Consider the following 20,617-nt stretch of genomic DNA (forward strand, 5'->3'; position numbering starts at 1 on the left):
TTTTTAATGAAGTAAATACTAATGGGAATTGTGTGATCATGGGAGACTTTAACTTCCCAGATATAGATTGGAGGACAAGTGCTAGTAATAATAATAGGGCTAAGATTTTCCTGGATACGGTAGCTGATGGATTCCTTCACCAAGTAGTTGCTGAAGCAACAAGAGGGGATGCCATTTCAGATTTGGTTTTGGTGAGTACTGAGGACCTCATAGAAGAAATGGTTGTAGGGGACAACCGTAGTTCAAGCAATCATGAGCTAATTCAGTTCAAACTAAATGGAAGGATAAACAAAAATAGATCTGTGACTAGGGTTGTTGATTTCAAAAGGGCTAACTTTAAAAAATTAAGGAAATTAGTTAGGGAAGTGGATTGGACTGAAGAACTCATGGGTCTAAAGGTGGAGGAGGCCTGGAATTACTTCAAGTCAAAGTTGCAGCAACTATCAGAAGCCTGCATCCCAAGAAAGGGGAAAAAATTCATAGACAGGAGTTGTAAACCAAGATGGATGAGCAAGCATCTCAGAGAGATAATTAAGAAAAAGCAGAAAGCCTATAAGGAGCAGAAGATGGGAGGGATAGCTACCTTATTGAGGTCAGAACATGTAGGGATAAAGTGAGAAAGGCCAAAAGCCATGTAGAGTTGGACTTTGCAAAGGGAATTAAAACCAATAGTAAAAAAGTTCTATAGCCATATAAATAAGAAGAAAACAAAGAAATAAGAAGTGGGACCGCTAAACACTGAGGATGGAGTGGAGATTAAGGATAATCTAGGCATTGCCGAATATCTAAACAAATACTTTGCCTCAGTCTTTAATGAGGCTAATGAGGAGTTTAGGGATAATGGTAGCATCCTAATGACAAATGGGAATGGGGATATGGAGATAGATATTGCCACATCCGAGGTAGACGCCACTCAAACAGTTTAATGAGACTAAATCGGGGGGCCCAGATAATCTTCATCCAAGAACATTAAAGGAACTGGCACATGAAATTGCAAGCCCATTCGCAAGAATTTTTAATCAATCTGTAAACTCAGGGGTTGTACTGTATGACTGGAGAATTGCTAACATAGTTCCTATTTTTAAGAAAGGGAAAAAAGTGATCTGGGTAACTACAGGCTTGTTAGTTTGACATATGTAGTATGCAAGGTCTTGGAAAAACTTTTGAAGGAGGAAGTCATTAAGGACATTGAGGTCAATGGTAATTGGGACAAAATACAACATGGTTTTACAAAAGGTAGATCGTGCCAAACCAACCTGATATTCTTTGAGATGGTAACAGATATTTTTAGACAAAGGAAACACAGTGGATCTAATTTACCTCAATTTCAGTAAGGCATTTGATACGGTTCCACATGGGGAATTATTAGCTAAATTGGAAAAGATGGGGATCAATATGAAAATTGAAAGGTGGATAAGGAACTGGTTAAAGGGGAGACTACAATGTGTCATACTTAAAGGTGAACTGTCAGACTGGAAGGAGGTTATTAGTGGATTTCCTCAGGGATCACTTTGGGGACCAATCTTATTTAATCTTTTTACTACTGACCTTGACACAAAAAGTGGAAATGTGCTAATAAAGTTTGCAGATGACACAAAGCTGGGAGGTATTGCCAATACAGAGAAGGACCGGGATATCATACAGGAAGATCTGGATGACCTTGTAAACTGGAGTAATAGTAACAGGATTACATTTAATAGTGAAAAGTGCAAGGTCATGCATTTAGGGATTAATAACAAGAATTTTTGTTATAAGCTGGGGATGCATCACTTGGAAGTTACAGAGGAGGAGAAGGACCTCGGAGTATTGGTTGATCACAGGATGACTATGAGCTGGCAATGTGATATGGCCGTGAAAAAAGCTAATGCAGTCTTGGGATGCATTAGGCAGGGTATTTCCAGTAGAGATAAAGAGGTGTACCATTATACAAGGCACCGGTGAGACCTCATCTGGAATACTGTGTGCAGTTCTGGTCTCCCATTTTTAGGAAGGATGAATTCAAACTAGAACAGGTACAGAGAAGGGCTACTAGGATGATCTGAGGAATGGAAAACCTGAAAAACTCCTTATGAAAGGAGACTCAAAGAGCTTGGCTTGTTTAGCCTAACCAAAAGAAGGCTGAGGGGCGATATGATTGCTCTCTATAAATATATCAGAAGGATAAATACCAGGGAGGGAGAGGAATTATTTAAGCTCAGTACCATTGTGGACACAAGAACAAATGGATATAAACTGGCCATCAGGAAGTTTAAACTTGAAATTAGACGAAGTTTGCTAACCATCAGAGGAGTGAAGTTCTGGAACAACCTTCCAAGGGAAGCAGTGGGGGCAAAAGACATATCTGGCTTCAAAACTAAGCTTGATAAGTTTATGGAGGAGAAGGTATGATGGGATAGCCTAATTTTAGCAAGTAATTGATCTTTGACTATTAGCGGTAAATATGCCTAATGGCCTGTGATGGGATATTAGATGGGGTGGGATGTGAGTTACTACAGAGAATTCTTTCCTGGGTGTCTGGCTGGTGAGTCTTGCCCACATGCTCAGGGTTTAGCTGATCACCATATTTGGGGTCAGGAAGGAATTTTCCTCCAGGGCAGATTGGCAGAGGCCCTGGGGGTTTTTTGCCTTCCTCTGCAGCATGGGGCATGGGTCACTTGCTGAAGGATTCTTTGCACCTTGAAGTCTTTAAGATTTGAGGACATCGATAGTTCAGACATAGGTTAGGGGTTTATTACAGGAGTGGGTGGGTGAGATTCTGTGGCCTGCATTGTGCAGCAGGTCAGACTAGACGATCATAATGGTCCCTTCTGACCTTAAAGTCTATGAGAAAAAAAAATCTCACTGGTAAAATCAGTGGGGAAAGAATAACCAGACAGTCAGTGATTATATTGTTACTTGTGTAAACCTGAGCTGTTGAATCCCACATTTATTACCCCACTTTGCAGGTTCTTTTCCTGCCATTTTGTCCTTTCTCATGTGGTAAACCTTGATAATTATTTTTTCCCTTACTCAGCCCTCACATCAGTGTTTTTCTTATGTGGGGGGGCAGTGCCTGTTCATATTACATCTTTTTTTTTCTCAGATGTAACTGATATATTTAACAAAAGATAGTTATCAGCCAGTTGTAATTAGCAGCTGGGATTCAGTAGTCCTGTCAGGGTAGGAGGGAGAAGGAAAGTCTTCTTTTATCTTCTAAGCTAGCAAAAATAGTGCTGTGAGTCTGATAGAAAGATTTCCATTAACTGCAGTGGGATAGAAAGATTCCCATTAACTGCAGTGGGCATTAGATTGGACCCAAAGTGGATCTGGACTTTTAGAACATAACAAAGTGATAGAATTTTGGGTGTCATAAAGGAGTTTTGCAGGTGTGCTGATGTTTTTTGCAGGCCTTCCCAGCCCTGATTTTTTTCCCCATAGTTTTTCAGAACAATTAATAAGCTAAAAGGCTGGGAGACAATCCCTTTGCTCAATGAGCTAGTGGCTTCTCCTAAAAGGGAAGGGAGCTGGCATTTTCCTAGTCTTTGACTATGTGTACACTGTTCAGTCCTCCTGTTTGGAGGACTACATTAACACGAACTAGCAACTTTTTAGTTCATGCCCACATCATCCACATGGGGCAGTTACAGCACAGCACTTTGTGCATACTGCTCTCCACATTCCTACAGTCCGAACTACAGGGCAGTGTAAATGCCCTTTCCTAAAACAAGGACCTGATATTTCCAATGTTTAAAAAACAAATAAAAATAACTGCAGAAAAATGGTTATTCTGAGTGTAATGCCGGGAATCAGTCAGGTCAAAGGGTAGTCCCAATCAGTGGTCAGAGTTCATACAAGAGGTCTAATCACTGGGAGAGCCAATCCAAGGGGAAGGTATAGGACGATGGTTGGCAGGGTAGTAAGGCAGGATTGGTTGGGTGGGTTCAAGTAGCAACTTGCAGGCAATAGCTTGTTGCTCAGACAAGGACAGAAGGAAAGCAGGAAGTTTATATATAGTCACCAGCCAATCAGGGCCAGGACAATGTGGCCAATCAGAAAGCAAGCTGCAGCACCCTGGAAGCTGGCCCACCTAGCTCAAATAAGCCCATGCAACGGCCAACACTGCTTCTCAAAAGGGCAAAAAAGAAAAGGGTTGTTTTTGCAAGGCAGTTCATCTTTGATCACATAATAACTACAAAACTGGACTAAGGGAGCACGTTAACATATGACAACATGTACTGAAGATTTCAGAGTAAATGTTGAATAAAAATAATTAAATTAATACATTTTAAGTCCTCATTAGAGTAGGTTGGATTGATGGATATGATAAAATTCTAAGAGAAGAAATGATCAGTCCAGGAAAAAATAAATCCTTTCTCCCTCTCCCAATTCTTTGAAATTGGAATCTTTCCCCTCGGGCATAATTCTTTGGCTCTAAATTGTGGACAGGGACTTCCCATTACTGGCTTGGAGCCAAATCCTTCCCCCACTCCTGCTCCCCTGCCCCCGGTATGAGGGAGAACCTTGCCTCTCTATGTGATTTAAAGGTTGAATCCAGTGTGTTATACAATTTCCTTCAGACACAAAAAAGAACATAATTCCCCTTCAACAAAGATTCCCAGTGCTTCCTGAATTGGTTTCGTTTTTTGTGGTATCTTATATTGTTCCCTCCAGATTTTTACAGTTTATAGGAGTGGTTAATAGCTGTTAGTGGACATGGCAATGTAAGGAAAAGAGCAATATTAAAGTTAAGCATTAAAGACATTGACTATGGGCCTGGCTCAAGCTGGAGCTGCCTAAGACGAAGCTACAAAATTATGTAGAGCACAACAATATGAGAGCAGAAGGGAAAAAAAATCTCCCTTGCAGAAAGCACAATTCTGTTTAGATCATTGAAAATGCTAACTGTATAAACACAAGGTGAAAGTCCTGGCCTCGGTGCTTAATTTGTAATGAAAGAGATGCTATGGGCTCAAGTAAGTTTTTCCTTTCATAACTGAACATGGCAAGTCCAGAGGTGCTGGGACTATTAACTGCCAAGCCTAGAAGTTATTAAGCACTACCTGGCCTCCTGTTAGCATTTCACTAAGGTTACATCTGGACTGGCAAAGAAACAACAAAAGCAGAAAAATGTGGTGGGTGTGCCTTGTTTTGTTGTCAAGTTGAGGCCACCTTTAGATCACTGGAGATGAGCAATCAAGGGCAAGCCCAAACTTCTTTTGTCTTTTGCTTTATAGTTCACCTTTAAGTAGTGTATTGCAGCAAAAAAGTCATTCTGGCAAGATAGGGAGTACTTGTGGCACCTTAGAGACTAACAAATTTATTAGAGCATAAGCTTTCGGTGCATCCGATGAAGTGAGCTGTAGCTCACGAAAGCTTATGCTCTAATAAATTTGTTAGTCTCTAAGGTGCCACAAGTACTCCTTTTCTTTTTGCGAATACAGACTAACACGGCTGCTACTCTGAAATCTGGCAAGATAGGTAGGGTAGAGATAAATCACATGACCCCAGAGCAATCTGTCTGCCTCCACTTTGATGAAAGGAGGGAAAACCCATCAGTGAGGATTGATGTATATGATGATATGCAGAGGAAAGAGATTATCAGGTAAGGACCAATTTTCCATAGGACAAAACAGGTTGACTATAATAGTTGCCATAAGAGAAAGTAACATTGAAACAGTGAAGTGTCAATCACTTGTATAAACGTATACTAGGAACCAGGATGAGACCCATCAAGCTAATTTCATTTGTGACTTAAGCCAGGCTTTCAGCATAATGTCACCAGAATTGAAAGACTATTTACCTTCAAGTGCCATTGAATCCCTTTCATAAAATGACCAGCAGAGTTTCAGTATGGGAATAAGACAGGTTTATTTTTTACTCCCTAAGTTGTGAATTTTGTGAACATCAGTGGAGCGCACTAAATAAAGAGACCTGTCAAAAATAATGCCTTCTCTGTAGCAAACTAAAAACCTAGACAGAAATAGGAGGTCCCACCCCAGTAGACAAATACTCTGCAAAAGAATACAGTTGTGAAAATCCATCAGAAAATATACCTCATAGAAGATCAGTTCTCTTATTAAATACTTGTTTCTCCAACTAAAGTATATTTTAGCAAGTATCAGCACTCTCTGAAACCAAGTCCCGTTACAGGAACACAGCTCTAAAATTAAAATATTTTTGTATATTTTCCAGCACAAAATAATAATTGTAGTTGTTTAAATGTCCCTAATCATACAGTTATTCCAATGCATGTGGGTTAAGTACAATATCCCATAACCTTGCTCTCATCTTAAACCCCCAACAATCCTTGCCGCCTCAATTCTCCTTCTCTGTCAACTACCCCACAGAAAGAAGAGGGAGGAAAAACGTATAAAAAGTAATATTAGTGCAGCAAGATTATCTTTTAATTAGGTCTCTGGTTTCCTCTACCTGGACAGGGTGTGTATGTATGTAGGTGTCTGTAATTCTGAATGTGTTTTCTGTGTTTATGTATTCGCCGTTTTGCTCTCAAAATTCCCAGAAGGCAGAGTTTAAAACATTAAGAAAAAAAGCAAGCCTTCTATACATAAATAATATAGCAGAAGGATGAACTCGAGCTCCTCTTACAGAAGGATGCTAGATGTTTTTGTTTCCCATCCTGCCTGAGTGAACAATTTTGTAGTCCAAAGTATGGAATGAAAAGAAGTATACGTTATGTCCAGTTTCCTTTTTCCAGCCATTGCTCTAGCTCTTTACCTTGTGAGACATGACATATGGGGATCGTTGAACTGTGAAATCAAAAAGAAATGGGGTGGGGGGGAACGTATTAAAGCTGGAAGCTAAGTGTGAAAACCAGAGGGCAGGCAGTGACTTCGGGACAGATCCATGTACAAGCCTCTGCTTCAATAAGCTGTTGATGTAGTTGTGTTTTTTAAATCATTATTTCTTGGTGACTGTGTTTCCCTAAAAGCAGGGAATTCCCCTGTCTATTTTCAGGGCTGACCCAATGTCCCATAACTGTTTACAGATCAATGTTTTATCCCTCTTTCTTATAAATGCGTGGCAACTTGGGCAACATGAAGGGGCCTCCAACCATTTGAGGGATGATACTGATAGCACGCTGGCTGAGGATGAACTCATATTCATAGATTCATAGATACTAAGGTCAGAAGGGACCATTCTGATCATCTAGTCCAACCTCCTGCACAGCGCAAGCCACAGAATCTCACCCACCCACTTCTACGAAAAACCTCACCTATGTCTGAGCTATTGAAGTCCTTAAATCATGGTTTAAAGACTTCAAGGAGCAGAGAAGCCTCCCTCAAGTCACCCATGCCCCATGCTACAGAGGAAGGCGAAAAACCTCCAGGGCCTCTCCAATCTGCCCTGAAGGAAAATTCCTTCACGACCCCAAATATGGCAATCAGCTAAACCCTGAGCATATGGGCAAGATTCACCAGCCAGATACTACAGAAAATTCTTTCCTCGGTAACTCAGATCCCATCCATCTAATATCCCATCTCAGGGGATTAGTCCTATTTACCCTGAATATTTAAAGATCAATTACTTACCAAAATCCCATTATCCCATCATACCATCTCCTCCATAAACTTATCGAGTAGAATCTTAAAACCAGATAGATCTTTTGCCCCCACTGCTTCCCTTGGAAGGTTATTCCAAAACTTCACTCCTCTGATGGTTAGAAACCTTCGTCTAATTTCAAGTCTAAACTTCCTGGTGGCCAGTTTATACCCATTTGTTCTTGTGTCCACATTGGTGCTGAGCTTAAATAATTCCTCTCCCTCTCCTGTATTTATCCCTCTGATATATTTATAGAGAGCAATCATATCTCCCCTCAACCTTCTTTTAGTTAGGCTAAACAAGCCAAGCTCCTTAAGTCTCCTTTCATAAGACAAGTTTTCCATTCCTCGGATCATCCTAGTAGCCCTTCTCTGTACCTGCTCCAGTTTGAATTCATCCTTTTAAATTATTACCTCGCTCTTCTTCATCCAGTGAGTGGTGTTTCCATATTCCACCAAAAATATGGCCTTTCTTGGGTTGTGGGAATTATCTCAGACTCTTGGCTGGGTTTACAAAAAATAGTTTTTCATGCCAAAAATATGCTCAGTGTATTTATCATTATTACTCATTTACTTTTGGCCAAATCCAGCATTCTTTGTGCATCCCAAGCTCTTATTGGCCTCAGTTGTGGACAAGGAATGCTGGATTGCACCCTTAAATATTTTGCTGATGCTCATGGGGTTGGGGAGAATTTTCCATTGGGGTCACTGATGTTATTGTGGAAACACTAAGGCTTCCTCCCATTTTTTCTACTTGCATGGGACCCTGCATGGGGTATAGTAGGCGGGTTATGATGCAAGAACTCCAGGAATGGACTGTGGTAACACAGGACATGGACATTATTGAAGTGCATCAATGTCCTCATCATTAAAGTATGTTGACACTTTATTGAGAGTAATAATTTTTGAATGTCTATACAATTATATGTATTTGCTTGTTTCCTACCCTCACCCTTCATTTGTTATGTGTCATTTTAGACCACGAGTTCTTCAGGGGGATGGGCCATGACATAGGAACATATGACTAGAAGGGACCTTCTTGGTCCAATCCCCTGCTATCACAGGCAACCCCGTCATATAATCCTGTTCATAAACATATCAAGCTCCATCTTAAAACTAGATAGGTTGTTAGCTCCCATTGCTCCTAAATGGGAGGCTGTTCCAGACCCTTACTCCACTGTGGATTAGAAATCTTCTAATTTCCAGTCTACTTCATGGCCTTCTTGTGCTAACATTGTCCTTTAACTGAACTAGCTCTTCTCCCTCCCTGATGTCTCTATAGAGAGCAAGCATATCCTCTCTCAGCCTTCATTTTGCTGAGCTAAATAAACCAAGTTCTTTTAGTCTTCTGTCCTAAGATAGGCCTTTATCTTTCTTGAACATGGTTGACCAGAACTGTACACAGCATTCCAGATGAGATCTTACTAGAACCTTGTCCAGTGGTATTAATACTTCCCTATCTCTACTGGAAATACCTTGTCTGGTATGTCCAAGAATCACATTTGCCTTTTTCACAATCACATCACATTGATGGCTCATAGTCATTTATGATTGATTAAAACACCCATGTCTTTCTCTTCCTCTGTCATCCCAACCGATGAGCCCTCGACTTCTAACATAAATTTTTATTAGTCCAGAAGTTCATGACCTTGCACTTTGTACTATTAAATTTCATTCCATTTCTATTATTCTAGTCCTCAAAGTCATCCAATTCTTCCTGTATAATATTCTTATCCTCTTCTGTGTTGACAGTGCCTCCCAAGTGGGTGTCATCAGCAGATTTCATTAGTACATTCCTACTTTTTGTGCCAAAGTCATTAATGAAAATATTTAATAAGTTCGGTCATAGGCACTGACTCCGTGGGTGCTCCGGGGCTGGAGCACCCACAAAGAAAAACTAGTGGGTGCTCTGCACCCACTGGCAGCCAATCTCCCCAACATGCCTCACATCCTCCTCCACCTCCTCTCCTGAGTGCGCTGTGCCCCGGCTCCTCCGCCTTCCTCCCAGTGCTTGCTGCCTCCGAAGAGCTGTAGCAAGCTCCGGGAGGGAGGGGGGAGGAGCGGGAACATGGAGCACACAGGGGAGGAGGCGGGGCCGGGGTGGGGATTTGGGGAAGGTGTTGGAATAGGGGCAGGGAGGGGGCGGAGTTGGGATGAGGACTTTGGAGAAGGGGTTGGAATGCGGGCGGGGCAGGATTGGAGTCAGGGCGGGGCTGGAGGCGGGGGGGGGGTCGAGCACCCCCCAGTGCCAGTAGAAGTCGCTGCCTATGAGGTCGGTCCCAAAGTTTATCCATGAGGAACTCCACTAGTAAACTCCCTCAGCCCGATAGTTCTCCTTTCAGCTCAACCTGTTGTCATCTCCCCTTTAGCCAGTTCCTGACCCACCTTACTATATTGCACTAACCCCTAATGTTTTTGCATGTGTTTGCACAGCACATGGCACAATGGGGCTCTAATCCAGATCAAAGTCTCTGGGTGCTATTTCAGTATATAAATATTTAACACTATTCACCTGAATATTCTTTTAAAAGGACAGCTGTCTCTCATCCTCTCCCCTTTTGTCCCCACTTTCTCCTCCCCTCATCCTATCTTTCATGGTATATTGTCCTTGGGGACTAAGCTTAAGCTTTTGTCCAAATTTACAAACAGAGCAACTTTTTGCCTTGTTTCTCACCCTTCCACACTCACTCACTTTCTCTGTATATCTTTCCCATTAGCGAGGTGCCATTCCAGCACTTTACTTCCAGCCAGCATTGCCGTTTGAGGACAATTTTCATACTTTTTTTACTTGGGCCTTATCTACACTTCAGAATTGCATCATTTTAGAGTAAGTGTAAATTGACACAATATTAACCACTCAGTGAGGACAAGCACTTGTTATATTTTACATCCAGCAGAAATTATATTAGACACAGCATAACCTTGTCTGCACATTTAACATTGTGTTAGTTAAGGTGTTCCAATACGCTCAGATTTTCTAATCTAGTCAGGACAATGAAGATACCCTGCCTTACAACTGCACAACATGTCCGGGGTCAAAGTAGCTCCATCTCTTGACTGGAGATGCTGCTACTGCCAAATCACTAACTGTGTGCAAAGTGTCTGGTGTGACCTTCAGCAAATACAATCGTTTTTTCTCCAGAGCCTCTAGCTATTGTGTGTCACAGTCTTTGAACAGATTAGATCAGAGACTCATAGGGATTTTGATATTTTACTGTTTTCAATCCATGTACTTGTCTTCCTGCAGGAAAACAAATTCAATCAGATGTCCATCTGCAGAAGACTTTTGTGAAACTAAAGCATCACATTTAAATTACACGAGCAATTCCAGCAGAACAAAGAAAGGCATATAGGGAAAGACATGAGAAGACAAAAGTAAACATCAATAAAGTACAGAAGCTAGGAATTCTAAAACATGCATGGCATATTCTTTGTCGGACACATTAACCAGAAGAACCATATAACAAAGCTTACCCATTACTACAGCCCAATACTGCATGACTGCAAGATGTTCCCACCCATCTTACATCAAGTTAGTTTAACCGTGTTTTTAATATATAAAATTGAAACTGGCCTGGTGGTGGAGTTGTTTCCTGTCCAGTATTTGTTACTTAAGTCTAGTGAAGAAATTCCACACACATACACACCCAAAGTACAAAAGCCAGTATTTTTCTACTCTCCCACCCCCTCACCACCTCACTATAAATACATTCAATACATAAAATGCAGAGAGAGCCTCGCAGAATTTGATGCTTACTCATGAGAATTATCCCATTGAAATCAGTAGGACGAAATACTCTTGTGAGAAAGACAAGCAGTATTTAGCCCATAAATCTTGACAGGCCTTGTTGCAGCTACTGAGATTTTAGATCCTTATCCCTGCTACCCCCATCTGAATCAAAGAATCTGAGAACTAGAAAAATGTTCTTTTCCTGAAGGCTGTTTTTGAATTGGTTCCTATGAGTTGTCTACACCTTGATCCACATAACTATGGTGAAACAAACTATTCAGCTTTAGCTATGCTGGTCAATTTCCCTGTGTAGACAAGCCCTCAGACAAGAAAATGCAGAAGGATGCCTGCTTTTAGGGCAGGGTTGTGTGACAGATATGGGAATTTCCTGGACAAAGTTTATTGAATTAAGTTTCAATATTTTGGGAGTTCAGTGACTACAAATGCAAATGTCTTGTATTATTGTGGGATTGTATGTAATGTCTCTAGAGAGAAGATGTGGCTAATGTAAACCCTGGGAAGTGGTGTGAGTTCCAAAGGACTCCTTGAAACGCTGTGCTAGATACAAGTTAAGTGGGATTCCAAGGAAATACTTGGGAGGAGGGAAAGGCAATGTCTCACCTCCAGACCCAACCTTTTGAAGCTGGAACCCATTGTCTGCTGATCACCTGTTACATGAGGACCAGAGCAGAGGCCCAAACTGGATAAAAGAGCGAGTCACAGATTCACGGGTGTTCCTATTCTGAGCTAACAGCTGTTAGGACTTTGTGACCACAGAAAAGCCCCTTAGTGAAGTCTGAAGATCTGTTTACCTGCCAGAGCCCTTGGGGGATCTCTGATAAGCTTATTAGCATGTGTGTAGGTTATTTTATTGTTTTAAAAATGTTTTGTCTGAAATACTTTTACCTGAAAAATAAATGTACTTGTTTAGGAATAGCTGTGTGGTAACTCTTACCAGTGGAGAATTATGCTGTTTATTGCCTCTGAGGAGATGGCAAAGCAGACCTGCCTAGGCAGTCTCTCTTGCTGTGGAATTCACAGTGCCCTCTTTTCCCCAACCCTTGTTCACATGCAGAGTCAGGCACAATCTGCCCCAGGCATAGGGTTCGCAATACATTAGTGCTTTAGATAACAAACCAGAGGTGGAAAATGTCACAGCACCTGTTAGTACAAATATGTTGATTGATTCATGTGCTGCTGCTCCTAGTTGTTGTCTAGTTGTAGAATGATTATGCTGTAAGAATGGTTTATAGCCCTCCCATGTGATACCCTGTGTATAATTTCAAAGTTGAGGGTACAGTCTGTGTTTCATTCCCTCCATCCTGCTGCTTCCAGTTTAACTGAGCTCTCTAGAAAAGTGCCCACTCATTGCTTAATCTGAACTGCTTCAACAAATGACTGTCAAATCTTCAGCGATATGATCTGAGGGATGAATTGCAGATCTCTGGAAGTTGCTGGCAGAAATTGCATTTTGGCAGCCTATCACTTCACATCAGTGGAAAAACTGCTCAGGTTCCTTCCAGAGAGCTAGATGTCTGTAGAGATGAAAAAGTATATTTAGAAGTACAACTTGCAACCAGCATACTGTGTAATTAAAGCTTTTGGTTATCGTTGTGAAGATAAGCACTAACATATGGTTAACAAACAGAAAAGACAGGAAAAAACTTATAGCTGCATCTTCTCATTTCAAATCTTGCATCACTCCATCTCAACTACACACACCACTTACGCTCCTTCTCCGTAACTCCTTTCACCCATAACAAAGTGTAATAAATGGGAGTGCTTGTAAGAGATTAATCTTTATCTCAGGGGGAGGGATAGCTCAGTGGTTTGAGCATTGGCCTGCTAAACCTAGGATTGTGAGCTCAATCCTTAAGGGGGCCATTTAGGGATCTGGGGCAAAAATTGGGGATTGGTCCTGCTTTGAGCAGGGGGTTGGACTAGATGACCTCCTGAGGTCCCTTCTAACCCTGATATTCTATGATTTTATTTTCTGGCTCCAATCATCTGATATAGGTCAGGGTTACAGAAGGTTAATATCCCTGTCACATGACAGGGGACAATAGCAATTAATCCAGTAGCTCCTGGATCCAGTACTACCGTCACCTAAGGCACTAGAGTTTAAATAGAGGCTCAGAAATAAAGCATCATATAAACAATAAGTGCATACTGTAAAAAAAACAACGTGAACAATTTCAAAATGTTTTCAAGTCAAAAATTTTGTTGAAAAATTCCTGACCAGTTCTACATGGGAATCAATTTGCTGTCGGCAATACACAGGATTTTACTTGTGCGTTTCTCCCAGGCACTGTTCCTATTACCATAACTGGGAAATGAAATTCATTGATAAAGAAATTTCAGATGGGGGGTTAACTAGGGAACATAAAACAGCAATAATACTTTCACGTGACTTCTTTTAGACCAGGTACTTTGTTAGAGAAACATCTGGGAGGCTCATACCAGAGTGCGCTGAATCTGCAGCTTGCATTTCCATCCTTCTGGAGCTTTTAAAAAACCTCATTCTTTTTCCATAGCTGTTTGCTTGAGAGTTAGAGGTTGTGTCAGATGTGTGTATTTTGTTTTGATTTAGATGGACTACATGAGCTAAAGATGTTAACATAAGCCAATTACTGTCCAACATTAAACAATGTTAAACAAGGACCAGGGTTTGGTATACAGAGACTTCAGCCTGCTTAGTACCATGGCAAACACACCATTAAAAATCCTTTTAACCTTTTATTAAAGATAAAGAAAAGAAGGAAAAACAATTAAAGCATTTGAAATGTAATGTATTAAGCCTTCCATTTGAACAACAGCCATTGTTCCCTTTACCTGGAGAGACATTTTAGAAGGAAAAGAGTCATGTTTGATAGCTGGTCTTAGCTGGTATCAAAGACTGTAATAACTGTCCTTTTGGGGAAAAGAGAAGTTAGTTGAGATGGGATGGAGCTGTTGTTGCTGTTGTTTTTAAAGTCCATTCCCATTTTGTCAAAGATGGTGTTTGGGATACACTTGGTAATGGTGGGAATGTCATCTGGATACCTCATGCTGGTCTGAGCTGGTCAGGACATGTTTCTGAATCAGGATGATCAAAGCCCCAGATCCCAGGAGTTGGTGGGGGTGGCAGCCATGACATTGAAGCTTGCTTCAATAGCTAATTTTTTCTCCCCAAAATTTCTTTCTTTAAGGACCCGTAAAGGGAATGGTGGGCTGAATAGCCCATTTCCTCATTATTTTGTCCACCAGTTAGGCCTAGTATCTGACACACCAATTTTGGTTTATTGATTTCTGGTTCCATACTTTTCTTGTTTACCAAGCATGATCTTCACACAGTCCTTGAGTTGTATAGGCAGACCTTGTTGTTTGGACTGAGTCTTTTTTATCTTCCTTTCATACCTTTTGCCATCAGCATTTGTTGTTAGAGGTTATTGTGACATCTTATGAACTTCCACACAATTTTTGCAGTTGAGTTCACAATTAGGGTAAACTTGTAAGCACAATTATTACAACCATGTCGATATGTAAGTTAAGGGGAGCTATGGAAGGAGACTATCTCTGTTCCCCCATAACATTCAGAAACTCTTAAAACAAAATATATATCATCTTGATGTAATATTGCAATGTTACAACCTTTTATCCACCCAAAGAGGAGACCTATCACAGCTGACATGATGAAACCAGTTAAATTGTACGGAACACAGCTGCTTAGGGCAAAAGACTGGCCAAGGCTGATGTGTGGGAGAGGGTTTGTATACATGTGTATAGTGTGAGTGTACTTTTTGTGAGCCTGATCCTGCAGCTAGGTGGTCGTTTAACATGTGGGCGAGCAACAGAACTGGATCCTCTGCCAAGTCTGTGGTAATGTGCCATGCGTATGGCTTTAAAGACTAATTTTTTGTGAGATTGAACGTGTCTGCAAGAGTATTTGTGTGGGCGCGCCTGTGGGTTCAGTTTGATGTATATTTTTAGGGTGTGGTTTGGAGAGCTTGTCCCTGAAGCAGAGGTGAAAGTAAGCCGGTACGGTACGGTACGGCATACCGGCAAGAGCCGGTACACGGCTGACCTTACCGGTAGGGGGCAGCTTCCCCAGGCCGGCAATTTAAAAGGGCGTTGGGCTCCCGGCAGTGGCCGGAGCCCCTGACCCTTTAAATCACCGCCAGATCCCTGGGGCTCCCGGCCACAGCTACAGTTACCATGGGGCTACAGCGGTGATTTAAAGGGCCCAGAGCTCCTGGCTGCCGCTACCGCAGCCAGAGCCCTGGGCCCTTTAAATCGCTGCTGGAGCCCCGGGGTAGTGGTGGCGATTTAAAGGACCTGGGGATGCAAAGGCCCCTACGCTTCCTCCTCAGGCCCCACCCCTTCTGCCCAAGCACGCCCACCTTCTGCCCCCCACTGCTCAGGACCCCGGGCCTGTGTACCAGTAAGTTCCTTAAGTTACTTTCACCCCTGTCCTGAAGGTTTGTGAACATAACATTTTAGTGGACAGTGTGTGCATAAGAACACTGTTGAATAAAATGCTTTTTGGAATAACTACAAATTTCCAGTCAATGTAAAACAAATAAATTGGATCCTCAGAGCTAATTATTTTTTCTTTTCCAAAAAAATAGCCCCCATCCCAGTTGATTATTCTATCTAGAGGAGGGAAGCTGACCCATTTATAATTAATAGAAAAATTCAGCTGTTACATCTGTGCACATGTCTGTGACTTCCATGCCTGCTTCTCTCAGCTTATTGATAAATAATGCTCTGGTTGCACTCAGTGCTTTACAGGGATGGTGGTTTCCAGCTGCCTTTTAATCAGCTCTGTAGACCAGTTTAATCAATTACAATGTGCAGTTTTGGAGTGGGTCTGTCTGTAGCAAAAGAAAATTTTTTGTTTTAATAAACATTTTTCTAAATAAATCAGTGAATGGAGTGCTGTTAAAAGGTACTCAGCCAATAGCCTTGGAAACTGAAATTCTCTCTACTTTATCCCACAACAGGGGAAGCAGCAGTGCAGGTTTCCACACAACAATGGCCAACAAGGGACTACTTACAAAGTACTTCAATCATTGGCCTCTCTGATGTGACTGCCAAATTGTTCACACTTGGCACTATCTGTCAATTGGGACCTGAACAGAGATCACCATCTTACACAGTTATAATCAGTCTCCTCTGGTGTGTTCTCCCAAAATCCCACAGCTGCCATTGGCTGCCTTCTATGGGGTCGCCAGTACGACTGCTGGGATATAGTTGGTGCCTATATTTCCACCCTCCAGCTCCAATACAATTACACTGATGCTGTCAGTCATGGTTCTGGGATGTGGCATAGGAGAAAGGACTGATTTATCATTAATGATTTTTGTAAGGACCAAAGAAAATAGACATAAATAATCCAAAGAGAGATAAGAAGACCTATGAGCTTTGGGAAGAAGAATGTTGAGGTATTCACATCTGCAGTTGCAGTTCAGAGCTTCTTGCATAAATATGAGGGCACAGGGTACAGTGATTACTGCCACTGTTCTAATCTCACTTCAGGCCTGAATTCTTATCTGGAGTCTCTCTGATCTGAACAAGAGTTACATTGTCATGTTACTGAAGAAGGTTGGGAAGTCTTGGTAAAACAGAATATACAAGCCCCTATTAATATTAAATACCAGGCATGTGAATTTGAGTGACATGACCATTATTTTACATTTCCCCCAGTCTTCACGTGGCAGGGAAGTGTGATGCAAGTTGTCTAAGGGTTTGAACAGGAAGGAAATATTTTGTTTCATTCCACTGATTTTTGCCGCGAGCTTTGAAGACTAGAGAGGTGTATTCATACTCTTTCACACATCTGTATTTGGAATCATGAACTGGACCCCTTTCTAGCTTTCTTACAAGTGAGGAAATTATTACCATATTTTTTCAAAAGACCTGTTGTGGGGGAACAGTACATAGCAGGAGCTCTCTGGCAACTAAGATAAAAAAATCTTCTCAGTGTGATGCAGAATTTCAGTTCTTTTTCTCTGTACAGGTATGGGAATATCTCAAGAAGCCTTTTGGACAAGAATGTCTGAAAAGTGGTCTTAAAACCATGCCACAAAACAAGGCAATGCTCTTCATGACGGCGATTCTTCTTTACAATGTCTTTCACCATAGCCAGTGCAATGGGTCCCAGATCTGGAATGGGACCCCTGGGCATTAGGGTAATGCAAATAATAAAATCAATAATTCTGTGAGCGTCAATGAAGTACTCCCAAGTATTTTCTGTAAGGCTGGGTAAATAGAGCAGTTGCACATCAGTTTATATTGTGGTAACTGTATCTTTGCAAAAGAAATGACAGAAACATAATTTCTTTATTGTTTAATTAAAGCTTACAATATGCAGAATGCACCCAAATTCTAGAGAGTTTTCAGAATGGTAAGATCCGCGGTTCCCCACCCAGACAACAGTTTTCTCCTGTTCTGAATGTTAATGAGTTTTTCTCTAAGGGAAAGAGGAGAGGGGTTTGATCTGTGCATTTCAACGGCACAGAATCCCTTCAGATAGATTGTCCTTGATAGTTTTCCCCAACAATGTCTGAGTTCCTGGTGAGTAGCAGAGCTGCTAAATTGTGTTGGATGTTTGCAGTATCCAATAACTCAAATGGCTTTTCCTCAAACTTTCCAGAAATAATTCACCTCTGGGCTGAGACCAGGCATGGACAATTCAGCCTAAAGGAAATATTTTTCAGAACCTGATGAGTGTGTGAAAACAAGATCTTATAATAAAGTCACATTCATGCCTTCAATGATAGCTTTATCTCCAAAATCAGTCGGCAACACTGGCAACCATCTAAAGCAAGGCCATTCATTGTATGCCCAGCTTTCCGGTTCCATTCTCTGAGGGTGTAATTTATATACCTTTCCTGCAGTTAAACCCTCTTCTTATGAATAAATAATAGAAATTGGAACATTACCAGAGCTTCAAAACCCTGAGCTCTTGGGCTTCAACTACTCACAGAAAGCAGCTGCTGCCATCACTCACCAACTCACATTGAATTCATTTCATTTCACAGACTGATTGCACCTAGAGATGTGAGTGACAATGATCTTAAATTCCAAAGGATCTGACCAGCTTATGTGTGTCTCTCTCGTAATCCAGGTGGTTGTTTATTTTGTGCATGTTCTTCTTGTTCCAGATGTCCCTGTTGAGAAACTTTCTTCAATGGAGTCGCTGCAGATTGTAAACCTGAAGTCAAATCCCCTGAATGAGGAGGTCCGGGTGATTGCCAGGCCGCTGATAAAATTTGACCTCCTGGTGTCTCCAAAGAGAGCACATGCTGCTCCTCTGCAAGCCTGAAACACTGACTTTGGTTGCATGGACTTGGTGTGACTTCATTTGAGAATGGTTTACAGGGAAAGCTAGGGGATCCAGTTGCAGGGCATGCTGATCTAGAATGGCTCCACCAGCTTTTGCAAGCTGTATCACTCCTGCGTGTGTGAGGTTTTGTAGATTTGAGGAGTGGGATGGGGAGGATTGTGCAAGGGCGGGGGGGGGAGGTGTTTCAGAATCGGTATTTCATTGCCAGAGAGTGGATCTGCTTATTGTTATTTCTTTGCAGCTGTCTAAAATACACAGAACATAAAAATGCACTGAGGCCCTAGTAAATTGCTATTTGATAAAGGAATAAATCTGTGAAAAGATTAAACTTCCAGGGAAACAGAAGGGAAAGTGCAATGCAGAAATAGATCAGGTAAGAGACTCAGTCTCCTGAGTGTATTTTCTGTGCACCAAACAAAACGAGAAATAGTCTCACAGCAGAGCCTTCTGCAATGAGTCTGACAAGGAGGAGACCTATTAGAAGAATAAGACTTTGCTTCAGCGGAGATCAATGTAATAGCCTACTCCATTCATGTATCACTCAAAGCCCTATTATTCAGAGTGAAGCATGGTATGGAGCTGAAGAGTGGTGGAGAGAGGCTCTGTCCCATGAATAATGGGAAAGCTCTTGTTTACAGACCCTTGCTGGTCCAGGATTGACTGAAAATACTCTGTGGATGGACTTTTCTTTTCAACTAGTTAGAGCTTGGTGGCTTACTCCTAGGATCTAAGCCAGCTGTTATATGGAGCATATTAACTGGGTACCACTATGAGCATCAAAACAAGACACTAAAACTTGTCTTACAGTACAGAGGTCCTCTTGGAAAAAATATCCTATCAACAGACAACTCCTTTTCTTCTTCTCGTTCTACATTCAGCATTTGATTGACAAGGTGTAACGATCATCCCTTCTTCCATTCCCCCCCCCCCGCCTTTTTTTTTTGGACAGATTTGTTGATTTTGTCCAAGATAAATAATTTCTGTTCAGCCTCCTAGGGCTTGTCTTCACTGCAAAGTTAATTCAATTTATAATTTGAATGTTGCCTTAGCTTAAAATCCCATCCACACACACACACAAACTCTTTACTGAAGTGTGGTGGTACTTTCAAGTCAAGTTGGCTGGCCCGAGAGGGAAGGTATAGGCCAAAACTCAAGTGAGCACAATTAATCGGTTGCTAACATAGGCTAGCTCCACTCGAGTGCCAACAGTCCTCTAATGGCTTCCCACAATTCCTTTCCTGTGCCCAGAAAGGACAGAAAAGTTATCTCAGAATTTAGTGGAAAATAATTCATAGAATGGCTTATTTTACTACATCACTTAGAACCATGGATTGTGTGTGTCCCCAGCCATCTTAGTGCCACACACTAATGAGTGCAGCTCCAGAGTGGCTACAACAGCTCAACTGTTATACCGCAGTGAGCTAGGCTTGCTTGAGAGGAATAACTCAAGTATAGATAATCTGATATACTCCTAATGTAATACTGTTGACTGGCAGTTCATTGACATTAACAAGAGCAGGGGTGAAGGAATGTTCAAACGTGTTTGAAAACCTGTGGTTTCTGCATGTCACTCCAGTATATGTTAGTTCTGGTTTTAGTGATCTCTCTGAGTGTGTCCTGTCATGAGCTGCTCACTGCTTGTCCCTTGTTCACATGGTAGATATATTTTGCTTGAATAGATTTTAACCTAGTTTCCTGTTGCTGGGGATCAAGAGAGAATTGGGTTGATGGAGGAACCAGAAAATTTAACTTGCTGGTGAGAAATGATCTCTAGTGGTTGGTTTAAAACAAAAAGGCAATAAATAAAACTATTTGTTTCATCCTCTTGAATAGTGTTTTCCACAGAATATAGACATATGCTGGATGTGCCTAATACATACGTGTGAATAATATTGTTTCCCCTTTCTAACCCAAGAAGTTAGTCAAAATTTAGGGCCCCAGGGATATCCCAGCTGGAAGTAGAGTTGGTATTTTCTTTGATGCAATCTAGTTTATTTACAAGAAATGTAGAAAGTCCTGCTT

At 41.5% G+C, this 20,617-nt stretch overlaps 1 protein-coding gene across 2 annotated transcripts in view; it reads left to right on the forward strand.

Annotated features, from left to right (window-relative positions):
• LRRC20 (leucine rich repeat containing 20) overlaps window positions 1-20,417 on the forward strand; it is a 150,938-nt gene extending 130,521 nt beyond the window's left edge. For both annotated transcript variants that reach the window (XM_038409210.2, XM_038409205.2), the window contains one exon: window positions 18,414-20,417. In XM_038409210.2, the coding sequence (XP_038265138.1) occupies window positions 18,414-18,574 (161 nt within the window). In that variant the 3' untranslated portion in view covers window positions 18,575-20,417. The remainder of the gene's footprint in view (window positions 1-18,413) is intronic.
• The last annotated feature ends 200 nt before the right edge of the window (window positions 20,418-20,617 follow it).

The sequence above is a fragment of the Dermochelys coriacea genome, chromosome 7 (assembly GCF_009764565.3).
Source record: "Dermochelys coriacea isolate rDerCor1 chromosome 7, rDerCor1.pri.v4, whole genome shotgun sequence".
Classification (NCBI taxonomy): Eukaryota; Metazoa; Chordata; order Testudines; family Dermochelyidae; genus Dermochelys; species Dermochelys coriacea.